Source organism: Numida meleagris, chromosome 4 (genome assembly GCF_002078875.1).
Source record: "Numida meleagris isolate 19003 breed g44 Domestic line chromosome 4, NumMel1.0, whole genome shotgun sequence".
In the NCBI taxonomy this organism is placed as follows: Eukaryota; Metazoa; Chordata; class Aves; order Galliformes; family Numididae; genus Numida; species Numida meleagris.
This window is the reverse complement of record NC_034412.1, coordinates 48,372,094-48,395,490: the sequence shown is the minus strand read 5'-3', so window position 1 is coordinate 48,395,490 and position 23,397 is coordinate 48,372,094. Positions and strand designations below refer to the sequence as shown.

The 23,397-nt window shown below is 40.0% G+C and overlaps 1 protein-coding gene across 1 annotated transcript in view; it reads right to left on the bottom strand.

Moving 5' to 3' along the window:
- Positions 1–17,622, bottom strand: part of GALNT7 (polypeptide N-acetylgalactosaminyltransferase 7) — a 40,375-nt gene extending 22,753 nt beyond the window's left edge. The window contains exons 1-3 of the mRNA XM_021395488.1: positions 17,611–17,622; positions 16,150–16,607; positions 534–700 (exon numbers count right to left, since the gene is read on the bottom strand). Of these exons, the coding sequence (XP_021251163.1) occupies positions 534–700; positions 16,150–16,607; positions 17,611–17,622 (637 nt within the window). The remainder of the gene's footprint in view (positions 1–533; positions 701–16,149; positions 16,608–17,610) is intronic.

The following is a 23,397-nucleotide window of genomic DNA, read 5'->3' as shown; positions in this document are numbered from 1 at the left end:
AAATTCTTAGGTCCCTCACCCCCCTGAAAAATAATCACTTCAACACAGTGCTAAAGGCTGTTAAAAATTAAAAGGTAGTGAAAATGAATCAGAATAATTCAATTGCCTTAGATAAATTTTTATTATAGTTAAAAAAAGAAGAAAGAATCTGGAGTCCTCTACAGAAAAAGGGAATAAATTATTCATAGCAGGTTAAACACGAACTCCTTCAATACTCTCAAAACTGTTTGTTTTCACAAGAGCTGAGAGAGGGACCTGTTCTCCCAGCTGTCTCCTACATACTCCTGCACAGCTGTAGGAGAGAACGTAGTACAAGCCCTGTCTTTCAAGCTGCACAGAAAGGATTGTCACCTTCACGAAAGCAGATCACTGGAAAAGGGCCTTCCCTTCACAGAAAGCTGAAAAGACTGAAGAATCAGCTTGCTTTTCTTGCAGTCAGCTCAGTCCATGGCAGGTAACAACTTAAAAGAAAACTGATTTTAAAACAATGCATTTGCCTTTTCCGCAAGCAGTGTATTAATACTCCAACATACCTTTGTTGCTAAAGTCATCGATCAGCACAATTTCTGCCAAGTATTTCCTCGGTGTTCTCTTAATGACGCTGTGAACCGTCCTCATCAGCGTGGACCACCCTTCGTTATGGAAGACAATGACGACACTGGAGGTGAGCAGGTTTTCATCGTAATGCCAGTGTTTGCATCTGTGAAAAGATTTCATTGCATTGGTTTTGACATTGTGATGTACAGGACTGCTTGATAACACCTTTCCACATGTGCATCTTCGCTGAGGGCTATCTTTCAGACCGAAGAGAACAAGGACATAAATCATAATACAGTTCAAGCGCACCGCAGTGGTGCGAGGCCCAAGCAGCAGCTCGCTTCCAAACAGCAAGGCCTTTTCCCTCCCACAAGAGGGTGGGATGGAGCTGCTGAACAACTGCTGCCTCCATCACCGTGTGCAAAGGTGCAAGGCTCCGCAAGTCCCTGCTGTCAGCACTGTGCTGCAAGGGAATGCTGCAAGGATGCACCAAACTGCAGCTGCCAGAATGCCCTTAATATCCCAGGGTGGACTAAGCATTTGGCTCACTTACTACATAAGACATAACAGGACTGTTTTGGTTTTTCTTCTGCTTTGTTTTTGTCTGTAAAGCGCTTCCGTTGGCTTTATGCAGCCAAGAAGGGATCTTTACTATTTATATTTAAACTTTCAGGTATAACAAATGCAGCTAAAAGAAAGGTCACGTTTATCTCTCCCTTCCTCTGCTCAAAATGCAGTCACACGTTTCACCTGATGCACAAAGGCAACAACCTTGGCCAAATCTGTGCACCTGTCCACAGTTTTTGAACAGATAGAATAATTGTGTGGAAAACTCAAAGAAATAAAGTGAGAAACCAGGTCCTGAAGGGCCACTTCATTTTAGAAAAAGGTCAAGAATTTACGGCTTATTTGAAAACGTAATGCCTATTTAAGGTTTGCAAATAAATGCTATCACATTAATAAATAACACCTTTTGATAAAAACAGTTGCTATCCCTACAAATGCATTGGATGGACATTCAAGTAACAGGTTCAGTCAAGCCAGTATCTGGCTGTAATATCTTTCTTACTTATTCTCATTTTTCTTATGTCTTAACTAGCATCAGAGAGAGAGTGACATTGCAAATGAGACTGTTTCCTTTGTCAATTCCTACAAAGTGCTTCAGCAGAACTATGTGCACTACTAAATTCCAGCTCAGTGTGCCATGAAAAGCCTTTCTGCATCTACTTCAAGCATTCTACGTTTCAATTTCACTGCGCTCTCTAGAAAAAAAAATACACATCCCCTTGTTCCTCTCTCCTGTAAGACTTATGTCAAATTTGGTGCCTGTGTATTCCCTAAATAATATCACTGTCTTTGAATCCTGTTCCTGCTGCTGAAGTTATACAGGCAGCAGCCTATACCACAAGTGCCACCTTCACCCTCTTCTTGAACACCTGCAGGGATGGTGACTCCACCACCTCCCTGGGCAGCCTGCTCCAATACCTCACCACTCTTTCTAAGAATATATTTTTTCTAAAATAAATATACCAATATTTATTTGTTCTATTTATTACAGAGACGTAGTGCTTTTGATTTCAATAGGCAAAAGATGAAGGACCTTATTCTTTTCTCATCTTTCAGCAAGTAAAGTCTCCACTAGAGAGAATGTGACTTTTAAAATATATCTATCATATATTAAAAAATTATTCTTGACAAATGCAAACATTGAAACTTCCATAGTTATATTTCTCTGTATACTTAAAGAGGTTATTAAATGCAAAGAAACATTCCTGTGTTTGAAAATAAACTACCTTTACCATCAGAAATCACCAGGTTTTCTGAAACTATATTAAATTATATGCGGATAGAACTCATATAACTCATCTGTAGGTATTTAAATAGCATTCTTTGGTCAAGAGCATTTCCTTGTCAAGAAACAGCATCAATGCATATTCCTCATCCAACAGAAAGAAAACTGAAATTGGTAGAATGGGCTATTCATTTTTCTCCCTGGGAGATGAAAATCACCAAATGAAATTCCTCTGTAACTAAGAGCTACCTGATCAGGCCTTTTCTTTCTTAGTCAGGCTTGATGCAAGCAACCTCCGCAACAGCACAATCTCCAGAAATACACCTTTATGTCTAAAAGCCTCCATCTCAATTCCTGTTATGCCTGAAGTAGCTGCAGCTAATCACATTCAAGGCTACCGACACACAGGTGCTAGATGGACTTTTTCAATGCATCAGGTGACTCATGTATTCCTTCCCCAAATTGCTCTCAAAGATTTCAGCCGATTACAAGTTGCAGCACTTCAATCTGCAGCAGCAGCACTGAGGCTGCCAGTGCCTTGAGTAGCTATTTGCAGAGATAAAAGGGCTACGCTGCCCAGGGGAGAGAAGTCAGCTGGTTCAGGGAAGATTTTCCGCTGTGTGTTTAATAGCAGATTATCAACAGAACCGTGCTCTGTTTTATGGATATATTCATCTGAGTTAATTCCCGTAGTAGAAAATGTAGGTAGAAAATGGTCAGGAGCATAACAAGAGGCAGTAAGTAATTTATCATATTTAAAAACACTCAAACCTATTATAAAAATTTGAATTCAGCACTACATCTGTGAGCAATTTATAAGCATTTTTTAATCTGTATTTAATATATTTTCAAAACATAAGGCCAGAGTTCTAGATAGTTTTTTTTTTTTGCTACATATCCAAATTAATCACATCAAATCTTTCAGCACATCTCACTTTCTAAACTTGAAAAATCATGTGTTGCAAAATGTGCCACTTGTAAGTCATAAAATTGCTACATTTATACCTCTAAATCATGCTACTAGTTTTTTTTCCAGAGACTTGATTTCACTTATTGGACAGTCAGCACACTGACTCATCAAGCACACAAGCTTCAGCAGGCTGCAGTAATTTACAGCACAATCTTGCCTCTCACCTTGCACCGGGAATCAGAGGTTTGTTTTAGATATTTGCAATTAATGTATATTATAATCAACGTGGCGTTTCTTCCAAGAAACACAAGTGAGCAATTATTTGAGTGACAACCTGAGAGCCTCTGCTCTTGTTTATCCAAACCCACCGGAAAGGAGCTGAGAGAACCTTCTGTGAGGCAGCAGTGACATCCAGTGGTTGACAAACCAAACACCAAGCAACCACACATGCATTTTCCACGTATTTAAAGCAGCATTTTACAGTACTAGTCTACCCGTGAATTTTAAACATCAGAAAGGGAAGAAAAACACATTTCCAAGCTCGTGCTTCAGTTTTAAAAGACGGGGTCAAGTAGGTATGGGCACCCAGACAAAAGCCGCTATTGAAATCGGGCAAGGGGAGGGTTCAAAGTACAGAAAGCTCTGTGACAAAGAGGATTTAAGTATGCTCCAGCCTCCAGCTTCATCCCCAGTGCTCTGTTCTGCCCACACACTGCAGGGTGCAGCCTCTGCCCTGCACGGTGCCCATTCAGCTGCAGCCCGTGGGTCAGCTGAGATAAGCTGGGAACCACAACAGCTCACCTAGAACAAATATTTGGAATTCTTACTGGTGGAGCTGAGGGGAGAGGTCATTGCAGCTCTTTGCGTTGCTTTTCCTGGACTCCCCCCTACCCCTATAAGGAGTTCTTGTATAGGGCAAGCACAAGCAGAAGTGAACAGATCCGTAAAGGACTGTACATGGCTTTCCTCAGCAACACTGCAGGGAGGAGCAGGTTTTTTGCTTTCTGGAGGGAACTCACAGGTGAATAGAATCAGTACCTTCAGATCAGTCCACAAGTGAAAACTTCCTGTCCCCAAACAAGCATTATATTACCAAGTGAAAACATGGGTGGACTGATGACTGGAACAAGAAGTAACCTTTCAAAAGATACAGCAGTGATCTAATGGAGAAACAGAGTGAGCAGTGCTTCTTCTGACTATTAGCCCATATACTAACCAAGTAAATTATTTCTGCTCTCTCTCCGCCCCCGCTGCAAGGCAGCAGCATCACCCACTTTCCCTGTGCCTCCATCCCAGGAGAGATGGCACACCAGCCACAGCAGAGGACACCTGCTCCAGGGGATGCCTTTTCACAAGAACCTGGAGATCTGGGCTAGAGCACTCCTTGGCTTGAGGAAACTCCTGCTCTCCCAGCTTAGTGCCCTATTTACTAACTTGCCCTTGGTGATGTCCCCACAGAAGTGATCACATGCGTGGTCCAAGGCCTGCATAATCCTTATTCTCTCTGACAGCAACTACCACACTTGCAGATGTGGGCTGTCCAATGCTTCTCCTGAAAGAATGCTCCAGCCATGAAATAAAAAAATATAAGCAGCAAATGATGACAGCACTGTGCCAGCAATTTAAGAGTGAGCCCCAATCAGACAGACAGAGGACAATTTGAGATCTTGAGCTAACTGAAACGCTCATGTTGTCCTGAATTCCTCCATTCCCTAGCATGCAAGCATCTCAACTCCAGAGAAAAGTAAGAGAGCGTAGACACAACCAGTTTGTCTTCCCAATACTAACGTCCTCAGCTCAGCGTCCTAACTAGCACCTGCATTTCCCAAAGGCACATCAGGTCCCTGATTTCAGAGCACTGTGCTCATGTGCTTGGGCCAAAAGGCACCAGCAAGCAGCTGCCACTGCCTCCTGTAAGTGCCCCGGAAGACAACTCCTGAGACCCTCAAGTCAGTTCCCTTTCAAGCTGAGCCCTGAATCAGTGAAATGTTGAAGGTCTCAGTTTGTACTGGTAGCGTTTGTATTAACAAATCATCCTGAAATTGTAATTGATATTCTAAACTCCATTTTGCAGGAATATAAAGCTGTTCATAATTTTAAATTGTATCTTAAGTTGTATTTCATGTTGAAAAATGTACGAAATTCACAGTGATCTCAATTATCACTTACTGCTAGTTCTTTGATAGCGTATGCATTTTTCTCTCTGAGCGGCTCTAACACTAGCAGAGCCTAACAAGAAGTAAGGAGCTCTGTTTCCATTTTCAGCTTCCATTCCTCAGAAGATCTGTTCTTATCTTATAAGAACACAGTGGTTCAACAGGCAGCATGATGTTTACATAGCTTCATTCTGAATTCAGGACTGCTTGCTGTTTTAAGTCATCAATTTATTATGACTGCTGCAGTAAACTGCACCCCTCCCAGCCCCAGGAAAATGGATGAGAGCTTCTTTCATGAGGCACCTTGAAACAGCTCACTCATCCATACAGCTGCCAGCACCAAGGTGCTAGCTGAGGCTACTGCTTGAGTGCCTGCAGGTCAGAGGCAGCACTGCCTCCAGAAGACAGAAGTGGACTACACACCACTGTGCACTTCTTTTCTAAGATATAACCAAGTAAATCTATTGTTCATATTGTATTTGTTACTTATTAATCATTACAGGGTATTTTTATGCATCATCCACATTAATATAAAACTGCATTAGTTAGCTTATAAAACAGGCGTTCTAGAAAAGAAGTGAACAGATAGCCCTGTCAGTTGAGGACAGTTAGGTGTTTTTCTTATTGCCTTCAGCATGCAGTAGCAAAACCACTCTTACACACTATTTAACAGCTTAAACCTACACCAAAACAGCATTTCCTATTTTGATAACAGCTATAGGCTCTGTATGATTCCATTCTGGAAGCAGCCTGCAAGGCTTTGTGACTGAGTTTCAATACTGGTGCCCCTGGAAGCACAAGCTGTACTTCCTATCATGCCTTTTAAAACACCATGACTCTAATTCATGACCAGGTTTGTACAGAGTGCCGACACTGGTGCTAACAGCAAAGTGAAAAGAATAAATCTTGCCTTTTTTTTTTTTTTTTTTAAATCACAACAATCTTGCCCATAGTATCGCTTTCACAATACTGAAAAAAGATAAGCAATAAATATATCAGGGCAGGAAAGTGAGGCCAGAAATAAATTCGCTCCCCTGGAGTAAGCTGCCTTACAGACACAGGGAGCCAAACCTCTCTTCCTCCCCTGAAAGCTCCTGTTTCATGTTGTGCCCATAGCTGTCCTCAGCTTGTTTTTCCTATGACATTCGACAGATCATTTTCACCTTCCAAATTAGAGCTGTACTGTTTTATGGCACTGCAGATCTGCAGTATCCCCTCAGCTCAACACAGCATAGCATTTCCCAGTGTTTCTGAAGACCTCCTGCAGAACAGTGGCATGCCGAGCACTACTGCAGCGAGGAGGCAGACAGGGAGAACCAACAAACAGGCAGAAGGAGGCATTTCTGCAGGTTGATTATACAAAAGCTGTTTGTTGCCCTCTACTTTCCTCTCCCCTCTGCAGCAGCTAGCACTGATTTGTCAGAAAATGGTGCTAAGAAGCTAATGCATTATGGCAATTCCCATCATTTTTCTGCTTGGGTATGCACTGCTTTAGGAAGTGGCAGCTTGACGTTTTTGCCTATGTAAAGCTCAAAAGAATTCAGACTATGCATAATTTTGGATTTATCAAGCACTGACAGGTGTTACCTAATACAATAAGCAAAAGGCTATGAGAAGCTTGGGGCTCAGTCCCAAGAAAATACTTCATTTCTATCTCACCAGACATTAAACCTCAAAGTTCCTGTCCAGGCTCAGTTGGGCTGAATTACAATTTATTTTACATCAGTTTATTTAAAAGCTCTAAGATAGTAAGTTTCTGATTAGCAGGAACAAGACAGAGCATAAGAAGTTCAATTATCTTTTATCTTTGCATTCACATTACAATTCATTTGATGGAATTTGCCTCAACTATTTTTCTGTTGAAACTTAAAACGTGAAATGCTGGCAGCTGGCATTAAAGAAAGACAGGATTCATCTTCACTCTAGTTTTCACTTTTGGGACCTGAACCATTTACAGAAAATGCTTATTTTCATTTAAGTACAATGCCTGAAATTCAAACCTTTCCTGACCACAAGGAGATGCTGACAGCACATTCCCCATAACCCTTTAACTACGTTTTCCTCCAGGAACCTTGTCAGCAGTGAGGCAGCTGGCAGCCCTCCAGGTACAACCAGGCCTTCTCCACTCTGTTTGAGCACTGCAATGCACTTTTTGGCCCAGGCTCAGTAAAGCACACAAAGGTTGTTGGGCATGCTGTTAAACTGGTCTTCTTGGTTACAAACAGGTACAGTGTACCACCTAGCACTTGAAAAGATTGTTGCAAAGGTACTACCTGAAATGAAACCAAGTCCCTAATGCTCCATTTCCAACAACACTGATACCAACAGTAATTACTGAAAGCCTATTTTGTATAACAGCATCAAATATGTAATTTGCACAGTGCTATAATTAAGCTACTAATCAAATTCCTGAAGAAAGGAGGCTTCATTGCAGAGCTATTCTATTCAATCTCCTTAGCTATGAGAAGATTCACCTGACAGCTAACCACTGTAAGAGAAAATAGTACATTTACATTTTTCACCGGGAGTAAAAAGACCATCTACTTCTGATGAGCAGCCAGGATCCTCCAGTGTTGTTTATATCTAAAGATTTTGATATTTTTTGAACTCAAGTCAGCGTTAAGGATTTGCTACAGCATTTGGTATTTTCAATAGCAGTTGGACCAACTAAGCGTCCAAGATATCACCATCAGACTATGATAGGAAAAATACTAAGTTTTGCTTTGTTTTGCTAAAACATAGCTCTGCATGTGTATATTCTTAAGTAAACCCAGAAGTCTTTACTTTTGTCAAGAATTCCCTCCTCTGCTTGTACTAAAAATGATAATAAAAAAATAGAATGAACATCTTTCAGAACTTCATTTATGATTTTAAAAGCAAGCCAATTCTCATTCACTTTTGAACAAAAAAGCTGTATTATAGGATGTTGGGAGCTGCAAAAACAATTGTTGAAAAATACATTTCTGTACAAAAGAAGCATTGTACTCACACAAGGAAGAGCTACTTTTTCAGGTTTTTCAACAAAAGCTTATCAGCAGTTCTGTTTGAAGTAAAAAGGTGATCCAAGACAACAGATCCCATTATTCAAGTATGAGTTTTAATGGCCCAGGAGGCACGTCCTGCAACAGCAGCCATGCCATTAAAAAGAAAAATAATAATAATAAAAAAAAAACAGATAATGCAGGGAACGAAAAAACACTTAAAAATATTTGTTTCGTCACAAGAAGACTGACAGATATGTGTGGGTAATGCACTTGAGATTCTGGCTCATGGCGGTGAACAAACAGCAGTTATCTATTGCAATAATGAAATAAAAAATCAGTAAGAGATTAATTTGTCTCATGTCATAAATGCTCATAAAGAGTCATAATGCTTCCTCTCGCAGTCAAACTACTCAAGGTACAATTCCTGAAATGTCTGTAAAAAGAGGCTACCAAAAAACAGCCAAGCACAAATAGAGTCCTAAGACTAAAACCCTCTGGGTCAGTAAGAATGATTTGCAAGCAAGTCTTCCATGAGTGGGATAACAACAGCATATCAAGCCCGAGCAAAGCATGCTGAGCACTAATCCTTTCTTACAGACAACACAGTTAATTACCCCAGCAAAAATCTGATCAACAGAGTGAATATCCCTGGTTTTAGGGCTCCAGAGTAACCAAAGTCAGTTAACAGGACAGATAAGGAGTTTCAAACAGCTCCACTTACAGTGGACTTCATGAGTGCTTCTCCACCTAAATTTCAACCCAAAGTGCAATGAGTATGACTTCAGCCTGCCAAAATACACCAGTACGGACGAGGATGTTCCATTATGAAAACAGACTTGATAAAGAAAACCCTGCATTGATTTTTAGTGCTTTAGGGAGAAAATAAACTGCCAAGAGAGACTACTGCAATTCATGCACTGTAGATTTGTATTTTTTGTGGAAATACTAAATGCAGGTTCTTTGGAGTAACTACCATTGTTTTGGTCTTGTATAACCAGGTGCAGCTTTTGTAATGAGTCATGCACCGTACAACCTCTTCTCAGAGCTCCACATTCAAACTCATTGGTGCTTTTGTCCACAGAGTAGATTTCTCAGCTTTTTTGACTCTTTCACAAGGAAGTCACTACTTAAATGTTCACTAACATCTGCTAAGAAAAGCTCATGATTTCAAGTGTTACAACTTTGCCAAATGGCCATTTTCAAAAACACGAGGAAGAAAGTGAATGAGAACAGCCAGTGTGGTTTCACCGACGGCACATCATTACGCCTGACCCTAAGAAGCTTCAGATAAATGCCTCCTCCCTCAGCAAACCAGCTACTAAGGACAGCCACTGGGGATAAGCAGCATAAGGCAAAAATTCATTTAGGACAATGACAAAAAAAGCAAAATGCAGTTTGGCTCTTCCTAGTCAGGAGGTGGCCAATGCGTGGTGACAACATTGAACACTATATATATATATTTTTTAACATACTGGGAATATTATATAAGACTTTCTGCTTACATAGCCATACTGTAGAACTACTGTTTTCCGAAAGAACTTAAAAACATTTTCATTGATTTTAACAATTAACCATAGAATTCATGTAAGCAAACAGAAATTGGACTTCTAAGAGGGATAATCAACTCACTTAGGTCTCTATTTAAAACCTATTGAATTAGAAGACCAATTTTGCAACCAGAGGTTTCTTCAGTTAGGCTTTTGTGCGCAGCTCCAAATGTCACTGCCCCTTTGGCCACTACTGTGCCTGCTTTGTCCTTCCTATCTTTAGTTAGATCAAAGAACAAAATAAAAGAGTTGAAGGAAAACAGGAGAAGCTTGTCCTGAGGACTCATTCAGTATCTCATACTCTCAGACATGAGGCTGAGAGGGCACAGACAATTCATTTATTTACTGCTTCCAGATGGAAAGAGGGAGAGAAGAGCCGGATTTACCAAACTGCTAGGCAGTAGCAAATAAAGAAGCAGAGATTCAGTGCCTGGATGAGAAAATTGAGAAGCAGCCTGTTTTAAATTCATTAGTATCTGGTGAGACTTTTGGCACTGTTTAAATTTATCCAGGGAGGACAGCCTTCATTAAATAAACCAGGTATACAGATTACTAGAGTTTAGATGTGACACAGATGAAGACAAGGGAAACCATCAGTACAACTAGGGGGAAGAACTGGCCACCCGTGCAGGACTCTGCCATCCACCAAGATGCGCCTGGAGGAACTGCAGCACTTGGAAGCTCAGAAGCCACAGGCAGGAGACCTCCACTGCCTCAGGGGAGATGGTAAATCCAAACTGTTCTCCAAAACCTACAGCTGTAGGCATCACTAGTTAGTGCTGTCAGAGGGCAGCACAGCAGAGAACCTGCAAGAGCAGCACCAGATTTTTAGTCTTGGCACAACACTGAGCTCTGCTAAAGATAAACCAGTTTGGGAGCCACACTCTAGTTGCAGCCACAATGCACTGAATGTCAAACAAGAGGTGTCACAGCAACACCTTCTCTTGGAAAGGGGAACTATAAAGGACTGAGCAGGCTTGTTAAAATGCTTTCAGATAGCGTTTCAGAGTTTTCTCAATGACACCATACTAGAAGCTGAGAGTGTTGTTTACCACTACTCATAATTAAAAACAAAAAGCCTAGAAAGGAATGAGGAAAGGCAGCGTGATTAAAAGTCAGGTGCTGTTAGCAGTCAGAAGGAGATGTTCTTGAAATAAACTGGGTGGTATCCAAAGAGGAAAACAGAAATGAATGCTAATTCAGGCAAACTGAACATAAACAATAAGATCAATGGGAAAAAAAAAAAAAAGTTTGAGAAAGCCTTACTGAAGTATGAAAGCCTCTAATGAAATATTTTTTTTTCCAAACACCTCAAGTAGGATAGGCCGCCTGCCAGAAAGTCTGCTGGGCTGATAGATGATCAAAACAAAGAGAGACCACTTCAGAAGTGGGAAAGCTAAATTAAGCATTCCCACTGAACTCTCAACAGTGACCAACACCAGATAACCAGGGAAAAATACAAAAACAGAGCAAGCACATAGTGATACTTCACCCAAAAATTAAGGACTTGGAAATTTGGAGTTAAAGGCATGATAGCCCTTAGCTTCTACTTGATTTTTTGCTATACACAGTGTAACTGCTTTTGAAATTTTTCTTCTTCCTCTTTTTCTTTTTTTTTTTTTTTAATATAAACACAGTATTTCCAAAAGAATGCAACACAAATTGACAAAATACTGTGGTGTGTAACTACAGCTGACCAGCCTTGATATCAAACAGATGAAGGAAAGTCTGACACCAATTTTTACAAAAGGGCCCTGGGGTTTCAAAGAACAGAAGACTACAGTGTCCTACTCCAGTGCTGTGAATAGAAGCAAATAATAAAGAACAAAACTAGTATACCATAAACACAGCATTTGTTGAAGAAAATCATCATCGCAGAAACATATTATTAATCTTTTAAAGGAATCAGAAAGTATGTGGACATGGGTGAGTCTGTTGGTAGAGTAACTGAATTTCGAAAGATCAATAACTGCTTAATGAACAGGAATGAATGGATATTGCTCACACTGAAGGGAGTTTGTGACTGTAACAGCCTATTAAAACCTCGGCTGCCTCTACTGAAATGTAAGAAGCTGCAGAAGAATTCAAGGAGCTATCCAGGCAATGAGCCATCAGGAGAGCCCACTGCAAGTACATGAAGTGTAATAGCACAGCACTCAGAGACAGCCTCTGAACTTGTCATTCATTGTCACTCAAAAAGTCATGGAGTTGAACACAGGCAGCTCTGTGAGCATTTTAGCTCAAGGCTGATGAAAGGGCAAACAGTGGTAGGAATAATAAGGAAGAAATACAGAACATAGCTTGATTTTGATATTGCTGATATTTCTGTATCCCAGGGTGGCAGAATAACTGAGGTACATGACAATAACCGGGAGGAAAGGTTAAGCACACATTGTGTTCTTCAGCCTGGAAAGGTACTTTGACTCATGATATAATGAATTTCAAGAGTACAAATGCATTTAAAAGACAATTCCATGCACAGAAAAAGGTCCATGAAGCGTGACGGTCCTGTTGCAATTTCTGGTTCAAGAAGCCCTGGCCCACTGGTTGCCAGGAATGAAAGTTACTCCATTCTTGCATCATTTCTCCCAAGCATATGTTATTCAACAGAGAAAAAATTCTGAGAAAACAGATCTCTGGTCAGATCCAGAACATTTTTATTTATCTACTTTTTAAATTCTGCACAAGTGGTTCTGCCTGCTGGAAACAAAAAACCCTGTTGTTGCTCTCCCTAGCAGTAACTCTCTTCAGTGAAGATTTTTTTTTTTTGAGAGGATGCACCTTGTACCTGACAGCATTCATCCCCAGCCCAGGTCCGTTTTCTATTTCCCTAGCATGGTCTGCTTATCTGGAATCCAAGATCATCCAGATTCTTCATTCCTCTGTTTTTTTTTTTTTCAGCATTATCTCTGTGCAGACTTTCAATCACAAAAATACCCAGGGAACAAATAAATTAATGACTTTATTCCCTAGAGCTAAAGTTTTATCAGAGTTCTGCTAGGATTCACAACAACATGTAAAATTGAACACAAATGCTCTTAAAAGGAAGAACTTGTCAGAATAAAAAAAATAAATTCAAAGATGGTAAAAATCACCAGGTTTTAATGAAAAGTTTCCTTCAGCAACCCTACAGAGGTTTTGGACAGGGCCTGCTAAACCTGCCTCCACCTCTCTGCAACCAGAAATAAGGGGGAAACAAGTCTTGCTCCACCTAAACCCATCAGAGTTCCCCATGCCAACAGAAGTGATTGCCTTCAACCTCAAACAGACTGGTCAAGAAACTCAAAGCAGGAGTTCACATTGCTGACCTAAGGATTAGGCCAGCACTGCTTGACAAACCGCTTCAACACACCAGCCAACATTACTGCTCCATACAGGAGGCAGCAAAACTTTAAGATCTTTTTAAGGAAATGAGACTGTCTACTATCAGCAGCAAAGTTCCTGCTGAATCAGTAATGGCAGCTGGCAAATCACCTTGGCCGTGGGTCTGACGGAAAAGAGAAATCTAACCACAGCAGGAGTGAACATCCCTTCATGGGGCTACATGTCTTTTAACCTGAGAGAGACTGTTCTTACAGTACTGTTTCACTCCTGCCAATGCAGCCTGGGGAAGCACTTGGCGTCCTTCCCTGAACAAAGCTCACTGGTTAGGGTAATGCTGAAGAATTTCTATGCCCCAAGGAGAAGTCTGACAAGAGGCCTATCTGGATTTGAGCATCTCCGGGTGAATAACCCAGCCTTTGCCTGAAATATCTTCCTGACTTAACAATGTTAAGATACTGGTAGTCAAAAATGGATGATTATACTGCTCTTTGGTAGGATTGAACTGAATGCTGTCCACTCTTACCAACCAAAATGGCTTCAGGACTTACTAAAGGGATCAGTAGGATGAAAAGGGGAAGAAAAGAAATGGGGCATCCATCAGGAAACCTGCTGTTTTGCAGGGGGAAAAGAAGGAAAGTGAATACATTGATACATGAAAGCATATAGCAATACCAACCAATCCTGCATTGCTTCCCCTCTCTTCTGTCTTTCTGGGGGGACACATGGGGATAGCAATAAACCTTTAACATATTGAAGGTAAGTGCAAGCATCTCAAGTATTCAATATATGAAATATTTGATATAAAGTTGCCTGAAGGATGCATTTTGCTCATATTTTTCACGCTGTTTTGTTTGTTTGCTTAGGATATTAAACAATAAAGCCTAACTTTGATTTGAGCTGCTGGCTTTGACCTCTGTGGAAGACTTATTTGCAAGCATGCTTGGAGGAAACTGTTCGTAAAATTCATTTTTTTCTGATGTGATCAAGGCTGTCCTTTATATTCCGCAAAGTATACAAAGTATTTACGTCTTCTTAAGGGATTTATATCTTTAGAACAATAGTAAAGAAAAATTTGGAGATTATGCCAGAAACACTTCAAGAAGCTATAGGGTTAGATCTACCTGGCAGATATGCAGGCTCTCCGAGCTTGGGGAAAATGAGGAGAAGGAAGTAATTGAGCTCTGTTACCACTGACCGGTAGCGTGGGTAGAGGTAACTCAGTCCCAGAGATGTGGGATATGCTGCCATTTCTGTTTTGCTATCTGGGCAGAACAGAGAGTGAAGATTGGGAGTGTGCTTCCATCTCCTTCCTTCCCCTCTCTCTCGAGGGAAGGCAGGATCAAAATGAACTCTACTAACATGAATTCTTGACATCAGCTTCATTCCGCTCAGCTCATCACAGAATCTGACAGGAAAACAGATTTTCTTCACAAATTTCCTTAGTTCTGTTGCTTCTTCCAAAAAGGTCCTGAGTGGCTGCAAACATCTCAGCAGAAGTAGCAGTGTTTAGAGAAAAATCTGGAAGGAAATGCTGGCCTGGGCAGGTTACTCTGATCATTTATTCCCCTTCAGAAAGTCTTTTTAGTATAGAGGTCCAACTGCTGACTGCAGTGAAGAAATAAAATTAAAGCGACCCTCAAGATGGCAAACACTCCTGTTCCACTAGCCGTTGACAGACTTGTTTCTCTTCTCTGACTTCAAGCAGGTGGAAACCCTCAGTCAGTCACCCAAGGAACATGGCATGAAAAAAGAGAAGTCCTGCACTCCGTGCACTTCATTCATCTTAAACACACAATGGGTAGTAAATCCAAGCAGCAGTGCATGCAGAAGCATGAGTCAGACTAACAGCTCACCAGGTTTCTCCCACCTCTCGACATGGAAAAACACCCTTTATCAAGGGCCATAGCAGAGCTTGGTAAGCAACAAACAGCCAGCCAAACATATCAGCTGCCTCAGCTGGAAGCATCCAGAGACTGGCATCAAACCCTGGTGTTGAAATAGCTCCACTGCTGGGGAGAAGAGGAACCTATTTTATACTTAAATTCATACACCTTTCGGTCCAATGCAAAAAAAGCTAAAAAATACCAATCAATCAGTCTGCTCAGAGACCTTTCCTTGATATTTAACACGGAAAATAATATCAAACGCAGATTAGCCTGAAAGCAAATTTGGCTCCAGCATTTAACAAGGAACAGAAGAGACTGTGGAAACCTGTTGGTAATTATATACAGAGTAAATATTAATAACTTCCCAGCATTCTCCTCACAGTGAAGCAGACACACCCCAAGGCAAGTAAACTTTTTTTTTCCCCCCCTTTCCTTCTTTGTGATAAATTCAGTGAGAGGTGCAGGTAGAAGACCTGCAGGTAGAAGACCTGTTGTTAGCTCCAAAACCCAAACTCCACTGTAGCAGATCTATACACTCCTGTTAATGTGGGAAATTATGTAAAAATGTTTAAAGTAAACAATTTTTTTTAAAAGCATTGTCATGAAACTGTAACCAAATAAACAATACTATAGGAACTTCTGCATGAAATAATAATAAAGCATTCTTACTTAAAAACAAATCTTAAGAAGTTATGGATTAAAAAGAGATGATACAACAAGGAAGAATGCCAGGAACTGGAACATCCAAATTTATGCAATTAAACACTAAAATGGATGACTTCAGAGACAAATCAACATAGATTAAGCATTTATGAAAGGAATAATTGGCATGGCATTAAGCATAATATATAGAAATACTTGGTATAGTACAGCACTCTTGCCTGTCAGGACAAGAAGTCTTAAGTATTTGGCCTAATTAATAATATTATTTTAAGCATCTATTAAGATCTATGGAAAGAAAATAATCAAGCCTTATAAAAACAGAACTAAAAGAAAACAAAAAGTTTGCTTACTCTTCTTGACGCAAGTCATTAACACTCCGATCTAGTGAGATCATATCACTTGCCACCATATTAAACCCAAACTCTTTTATGCTGGCTTGAATGGATTCTTTGTAATCTGGTCCTAAAACATATGGCTTCGCTTCCTCTCCAGGGCCACCAACAACTCCATGAGGCTCAGGCTCTTTGGGTTCAAAATTACCGAGGACTCCAGGTCGTAAAACAGGATCTCGATATACAAATGTCTGAGGCTTAAATGTGAGATACTGCCTCTGGATGACGTTTTGCTGATTGTTATCACCACCACCATGCTGATTTAATTCATTTTTGGCCTTATTTTTCCTTCGAATGGATTCCAAGTCCACTTCCACACCTTCAACATGAGGCCAAGGTACCACAGGTTTGAACTTCTCATTTCCCAGTCCATGCTCTCCTTTGTTTGGCAAGGGTCTGTTGGCTTCTTTGTCATCCTATATATGCACACAGAGAAACAGCAGGAAATCATATAAATGTATTACTCTTTTTTCCCCCAAATCTTTTACCTTGGACACTGAGAGCTGACGCTAAATATATGTTAAGTAAGAATAAAGAAGTGCCTGTTAAGCGGCTGAATGAACACTTTAGAGCTAGCAGTTGCTGGAGAGCTTCACTGGACCATCTCCACACTTACCTGAGTGAGGGGGTCCTGGCAAAGGCCTAAAGTCCTTCTCACCCCAAAAACTGTTCCCACAAGCGTTATTCCCTCTGCTGCAACAGCAGTGCTGTATTAGAGCTGTGAGGTAAGCTGAAGGCACGAGGACACAGAAGGCAAAACCAAGCTGCAGTCTTGCTCTGACCTGCTGCACAGCCATGGAAACCATGCTTGGGGCTGAAGTCAGCAGCCATAGGCACCAATGCTGAGTGCATCCACATTTAAAGTGACTTCACAATTTTACACCACCCTCCAAAAGAAATGCCAGGTTTGCACTGAGATGAAAGTCTGGGATTTTGAAAACTCCTTGGCATTTTCGGTGATCAGCAAGATCCATGGGACTAGAACAAGGGTGATACTGAAAGAAATCTGGCAGAAACGCTCTGAGTGGCTGAGTGTTAAGTCACTGGAGTACAACAGCCCTGCTCATGAACATGCAGCGAAAAATACAGTCACTGCTTTTCCCAGTACTTCTGACTAGTGAGATAATGGGAGTACATTGCTGAAAGTTCAGATTTCAGGGTAAAATTATTTACTTGTAAGTAAGATAGATGTCCTCTATGGATTTTCAGTGTATGGATTTCAGCAACATCTCGCTATGTAGTCACAAATATAGGATCAAAAGAAAAAAAAATGAGATCGGAAGGATGTCACCTACTGACAGAATCACATAGAATCACTATGGTACATTATCAAGAAACAATCTTCACTTGATGGCTAAGATTGTGCTAGTGTTCCCTTACTGCAGTGACGGTACATTGCTACTATATCACAGTATTTACCTCATACACCATTCTTCACCACTTTCAGAAAATAACAAAAATCCACAATAAAATATGCCTAACACAATAACAATGGGAGTGAGAGTGGCTCAAATTCAAAATAATATCCTTCACTCAAGAAATATTCCACCTCTCTGCTTTCTCTAGTTTAAATAGGAAAGATGTACAAAATGCAGAAGTGCTACAGTATTCTGCTCTTCCGCCATTTTCAAAGAACTCTCAAAATGCAACAAGAGAAAGAGAAGGATAAAAGAGCACATGAAAAGGCACGTTTTGCAAGGAAGCAAAAAGTCTCAAGAGGACTCTTCAAAAAAACATCATTTCACACTTGCCTTACAAATCAACATGAAAGCTCCACCACTCAACTGTCAGAACACTATTGAGCACTCTGCCCTTACAAACTTGCACCTAATTTCTGCTCCAAGTGCAGAGGCAGCTAAAAAGCCAACAAAATAATGAGTATCATCAGAAAGAATGCTCAAAGAAGAGTGTAGTTTTGACAGCATGTAATTTTCAGGCATTCACATCTTTGGTAATATTTAGTCCTCCACATCTCAAAAGGATGTGCTAGAGTTAGAGACAGGAGAGAACAGAGAAATCAGAATGAAGCTGAAGGGTTGTGGTGCCTCAGGACATATGGCCAGAAAGGTTGAGACTCTGCAGTTTGGAGATGTGAAGGCTGAGGGGCAAATACCTGGAGTTCAGAAAATCATGAGGGTGATGGATAAATTGAACACAAAAGCACTGTTAACCCTAAATACACAAACTAGAGGCACTTGACAAAATTCATAGTTTTTTTGTAAAACAATAAAAACAAAAAAAAACAATCAAAAAAGTTCTCTGCACTGGCAGTGATCTTCTGGAATATGCTACATGGGAAGCTGAGGACAGAGATGGTACCAACAGTGCAATGGGGGACAAGATGAAGTAATGGGTGAGTGATCTGTAAATGGACAGCAAAACAACTAGGCAGGGAGGTATCTCCTAAAAACTAATTCAACCCTTGCGGATGCTGCAAGAGTCCAAAAGAAAGGGAGCACAGACAACAGCCAGACCTACATGCATGTCCTTCTGGGCTGGGTGGATCACTAGTCTCAATAAGACAGGAATTTCTTATGCCCTTGGTCTGTACAAAATGAAATATCCTTTCACTCCACTTCCACTACCTATAAAATAGTTACAAGCTTCCACTTTGCTTGTTTTCTGACTGATGCATAACCCCTCTCAAGGTAATTTGTTTATTTTTCTGTAATCAGAAGCATGACTTTCCTAATATCACATTGTAACCATTATACACAATTTACATTATAATGCATTTATTTACTGTTCCCTAAACATATTTCATTTTTCTAGGGATGAAAAATATTGCAGAGAACAGGAAAGTTACAGACACACAGACACTCACTCACCTCTTCTTCCAATTTCTATGCACCCGTGACAAACCTGAGGGAAGATGTTGGCTGTGGGCCTATGCACCACACTGTCACCTGCTCAGTACCCACCTCCCTACACCTAGGGGACGGAGGGAAGAGAAAAAGAAGAATAGACAAGAGAAATCTCACACATGAGATAAAAACAGATTAATAAGTGAAAGAGAAGTGGAAGAAAGAAAATCAAAACAAGTACTGCAAAGGCAACCACTTACAACCTCCCATGAGTAAACTGATGCCCAGCCAGTTCCTAAGCAAAAGATGGCTAATCTCTCTAAACCCCCTCTCCTCTGTTCTGTTGCTGAGCACAATATTATATGGTATGGAATATCTCCTCTGTCAGTTTGGGTCACCTAGCTGCCAGCATCTCCTCCCACCCTCTTGCCTACCTCCAGCCAGCTCTCTGGTGGGCAGTGAGAAATGGAAAAGGCCTTCAGGCTGTGCAAGCTCTGTTCAGCCACTGCTAAAATACCAGCTGTGCTGATAACAAACCCAAAACATACCACCATTTGGGCTGCTGTGAAGAAAATTAACGCTGCCCCAGCCAGACCCAGCACAGCATTTTGGGAGCATTTTTCAAAGAAAGGAACTAGCAGCATTTAAATGTGAGGTGCAGCCTAAGGTCCTAGAGGTACTCATCTGTCCACAGATAACTGTGACAAAAGATTTCAAAATACAGTCTAGAAGAAAATGCAAGGTCAAGCTACAATCAACGAACGATTCTGGCCATTATATAAACCACAACATCTCAGGTGGGAACTTCAAGAACTTCCCTTTTATGAACGATGATTTCCTCTCTTATTTTTTTAATGATTTAATAACATACCAAAAAAAAATTGCAATTGTTTTTAAAACAGTGTGCCTGGCTGATTAAAAGTTCAGCTTTAAAATGACTCATACCACAGTGACAGGCAGATCAGAAGGCACAGATACGATCATAACCTTTCAAAAAGTAGAAAAACAACAGAATCTTAACATTGTTTGAAGAAACTTTGAAAGAGACCAGATAATGACAACAAGGTACAGGGAGGTCTCAGAACTGAGCACAATACACACCTGCTTTCCCGAGTTTTCTAAAACTAAGGGAAGAGAAGCAAAAACCCGAGAATACATCTGAAGACCACCAAAGAAGAACAACAAAAGTCTCATTACATCTTTACCAAGGACATGTAGGTAGGCGTTTATATGCAGTAACGTAGAAATGGTTGGGTTTTGTTTGTTCGTTTTTCCCAGAGAAAACTTTTCTTCTACATGCTAAATTTAGGATTTTCTGCAAGTTCTTGTAGAACCAGATCAGTGCAACATTCTTTGTATTTTAGATGTTGTTTTCACCCCTCAAAAGGATTATGTATGAGTCACTGCAATGGATGTTTTGGAAATACTGAAATGGTATAAACATAGTCAGTCCCTGACGTGTGTAGAAAGGAGATATTTGGTGTGATTTTTTGCAAATGATGTTCATCCTTTTTGCAAAAGAGAGGGATGAAATTGAAGTTATGAGGAAAGTAACAGTATTCTCTTGGGAACATATTTCTAAATTACACAACATAAAAGGGAAAAAATGGGAGAGGCCTCCATGAGGCTGCAGGATTGGTCAGCTGACAGGAGGGCTGGGATTCTGGCTGGCAATAAAATGGAAAATGTCAAAGTTGCATAATCTGCTTTTCTTCAGTAAACCAGTTCAAGACTGGCAACTCCCTAATGTCCTATGAAATAATGTCTGAAGTACAAATTGATGGTTAAAAAAAATGAAGTGGATTTGTTTAATTTATAAAATGGAAGATTATCACACTGAAAAAAGGTTCACTAAATCAAAGCATGTCTGTAAAAGCAGCTTGTTCATCTAGACAAAAATCAGCGATGTTCGAAAACTGAAGAGAGGTATAACGAAGTAGAATTCTGTAGTATACTCATTATCCAAGGATGAAAAAGGAAATTAAAAACTTTTGCCTGTGGCTGCATTTACACCACTGGCACTAACCACGGAAGGCAAATAACACGTTTTCTACCATAAGGAAGCGTTCAAAGACTTTTAACTGAGAATAAATCAACAGCTCTCAGAAGTCCCCTGATGAGAGTTCTTCTTCTATGCAAGTGACAAGATGGAAAAGTAAACAAAGGAGAAAAATTGAAGTATTTTGAAAAGAAGCTGTCACAGAAACTGACAGACCACACAGCTCTCAGCTTAAGTTTGGTACTTCAGCAAAGATTTCAACATATTTAAAATATTTTTCTTTGTTTGCTTCATCTTAATGCAGCCACATTCCTAGTTTATTGGGGAAATAAGACCTCTAGAGAGAGGTTCCGATACAATAAATTAGAGCCATGCATTTTCAATTATTTGAGTGAATGAGAGGGAGTTGTTTTGATTTGTTCAATTACCAAAAGAAAAGAAGAGGAAAGGAGAGGAGAGAAAAGAATCACAAGCTGGATCCATGAAGATTTCCTTATTGACTAGACTCATGCTGAGAAGACACTAAAATAATGCTGTTCTCAGGCATGCTTCTAGCATAACTGCTCTACCTGCTGCTAACAAGGGGAGAGGAAAAAACCCATGTTTTTTGGAGTGCACACGTCTACAGTAACTTTTAAAGCTTGTGTAACCTTAGAACAGAACAGTTATGGGAACTGTAAAAACAGAGAAAAATATGATTTCATACAAAATTATAGAATAATTCTGATGTTTAAAAACACACGCCTGTAAAAATAGCAGATTGCTAAATCACTGTAATTGGGTATGTGGTACAACTCAAATGAAAAAGCACACTGTTAAAGGTATTCATCACGAACACTTCCAGGAAAACATTAAGTCTATAATTATGTTCTTATGTCAGTTTTGACAGATATACTGACAAGACCAAAGTCCATTAAACAACCAATGCCACTTATCCAGAGTAGATTTTTGCTCTGTTAAATATTCTTAAGGGAAAAAAAAAAAAAAAAGTACTTAATAAGACCTAAATCAAACCTATTAGTTTAATTAGCTGCATTATACCAACCTGCAATAAGCTTTGGCAGGTAGGACAAACTTGACTACAATACCACAAACACGTTACTACGACGGCATCTCCAAAGAGCAAGTAAACCTACCTGAAGGTGACCACATCAGTCTACTTTTTGGAGCATTTCACATAAGACCAGGACTGAAGCCACTTATAAGCCACAAAGAAAACTGCAAAAATACTAACAAGAACTTTAAGGAAAGCATTAGATTACATACATTTTATATAGCTACACCCACATACATAAATATTCTATTCATTAAAAACACTATACAACTTAAAAGTGTAACTGAGATGCAGAGGCCAGAAGCAGCTTTGGAGAAACGTGTGTTCAGCAAGTCTTATACTGCTGTGCACTACACTACACCTGAAGGATGCAATGTAAATTGGCAATTATTATTATTATTTAGTAAGGAGGACAATTGCCCCCTTCACATGCTTCTTAAATTTTACAGTGATTGCCAAGCTGATCGATGCCTGGTGCATTACTCATTACCCAGCACTATCTTTAGTTTAGCTTGCTTTTCCTTGTCCCCCTTCTCTGTTTCCAAGGATTTCTTCAAAAGGGAAAGGTATTGCCGGAGCTAGATACCTGTAACAACGTTGCTAGTTAACAACATTGAGGAAAATTCTTCTACTCACTGCTTATGTTCTATCCTGATTAGGCAATACAGGAGAATCATTAGTATTTACACTTCTGCTTGGTATTCAGACAGAAGTAACTATTAGATTTCACTAGATACTAGTGTATGATAGTCCACTGGGGAAAAAAAAAATAATAAAAAAATTAGCAGTATCTTTGTGTCCCCAAATTGCTAGAATTAGTTGAGGCAGAACAGCTTAGGGGAGTAAGATGAATAATTTTCTTCTATGCTAATGCTGACATTCCTGATTTGGAAAGCATTGCTTATAGAAAAGCAGGTGACTTGCCAGCCTCCCTCCAAATAAATAAGTAAATGCACACATAATAAAGGACAGGAACTGTTTGTCAAAATGAGAATTTGGCAAAAGTTTCATGTTGTACTACTACAAATCAGTTTGAATGAATTTACTGTTCAAGTTTTGAGTGACCCATATTAATTTACGTGAGCCTCTATCACTGATCCCAAGGAAATGCAAAAACATGTTGCCTAGTAACGAGTCTAAAAACTAACAATATTCACTAATGTCCAAGGTCGTCCCTGCTGTTGCTTGAACCTGAGTGGTAGAAGGCCACTAAGGAAGACAAGGCTCAGTTTCTCAATAATTTATGATTTCTTTTAATGGTTATACTGTTACTCTAAGAACTCCCAGAGCAAAAATATTATCTAGCTCTTCCTGTCTTCCTGGATTTTTGTAAAGATACCATCTACTTT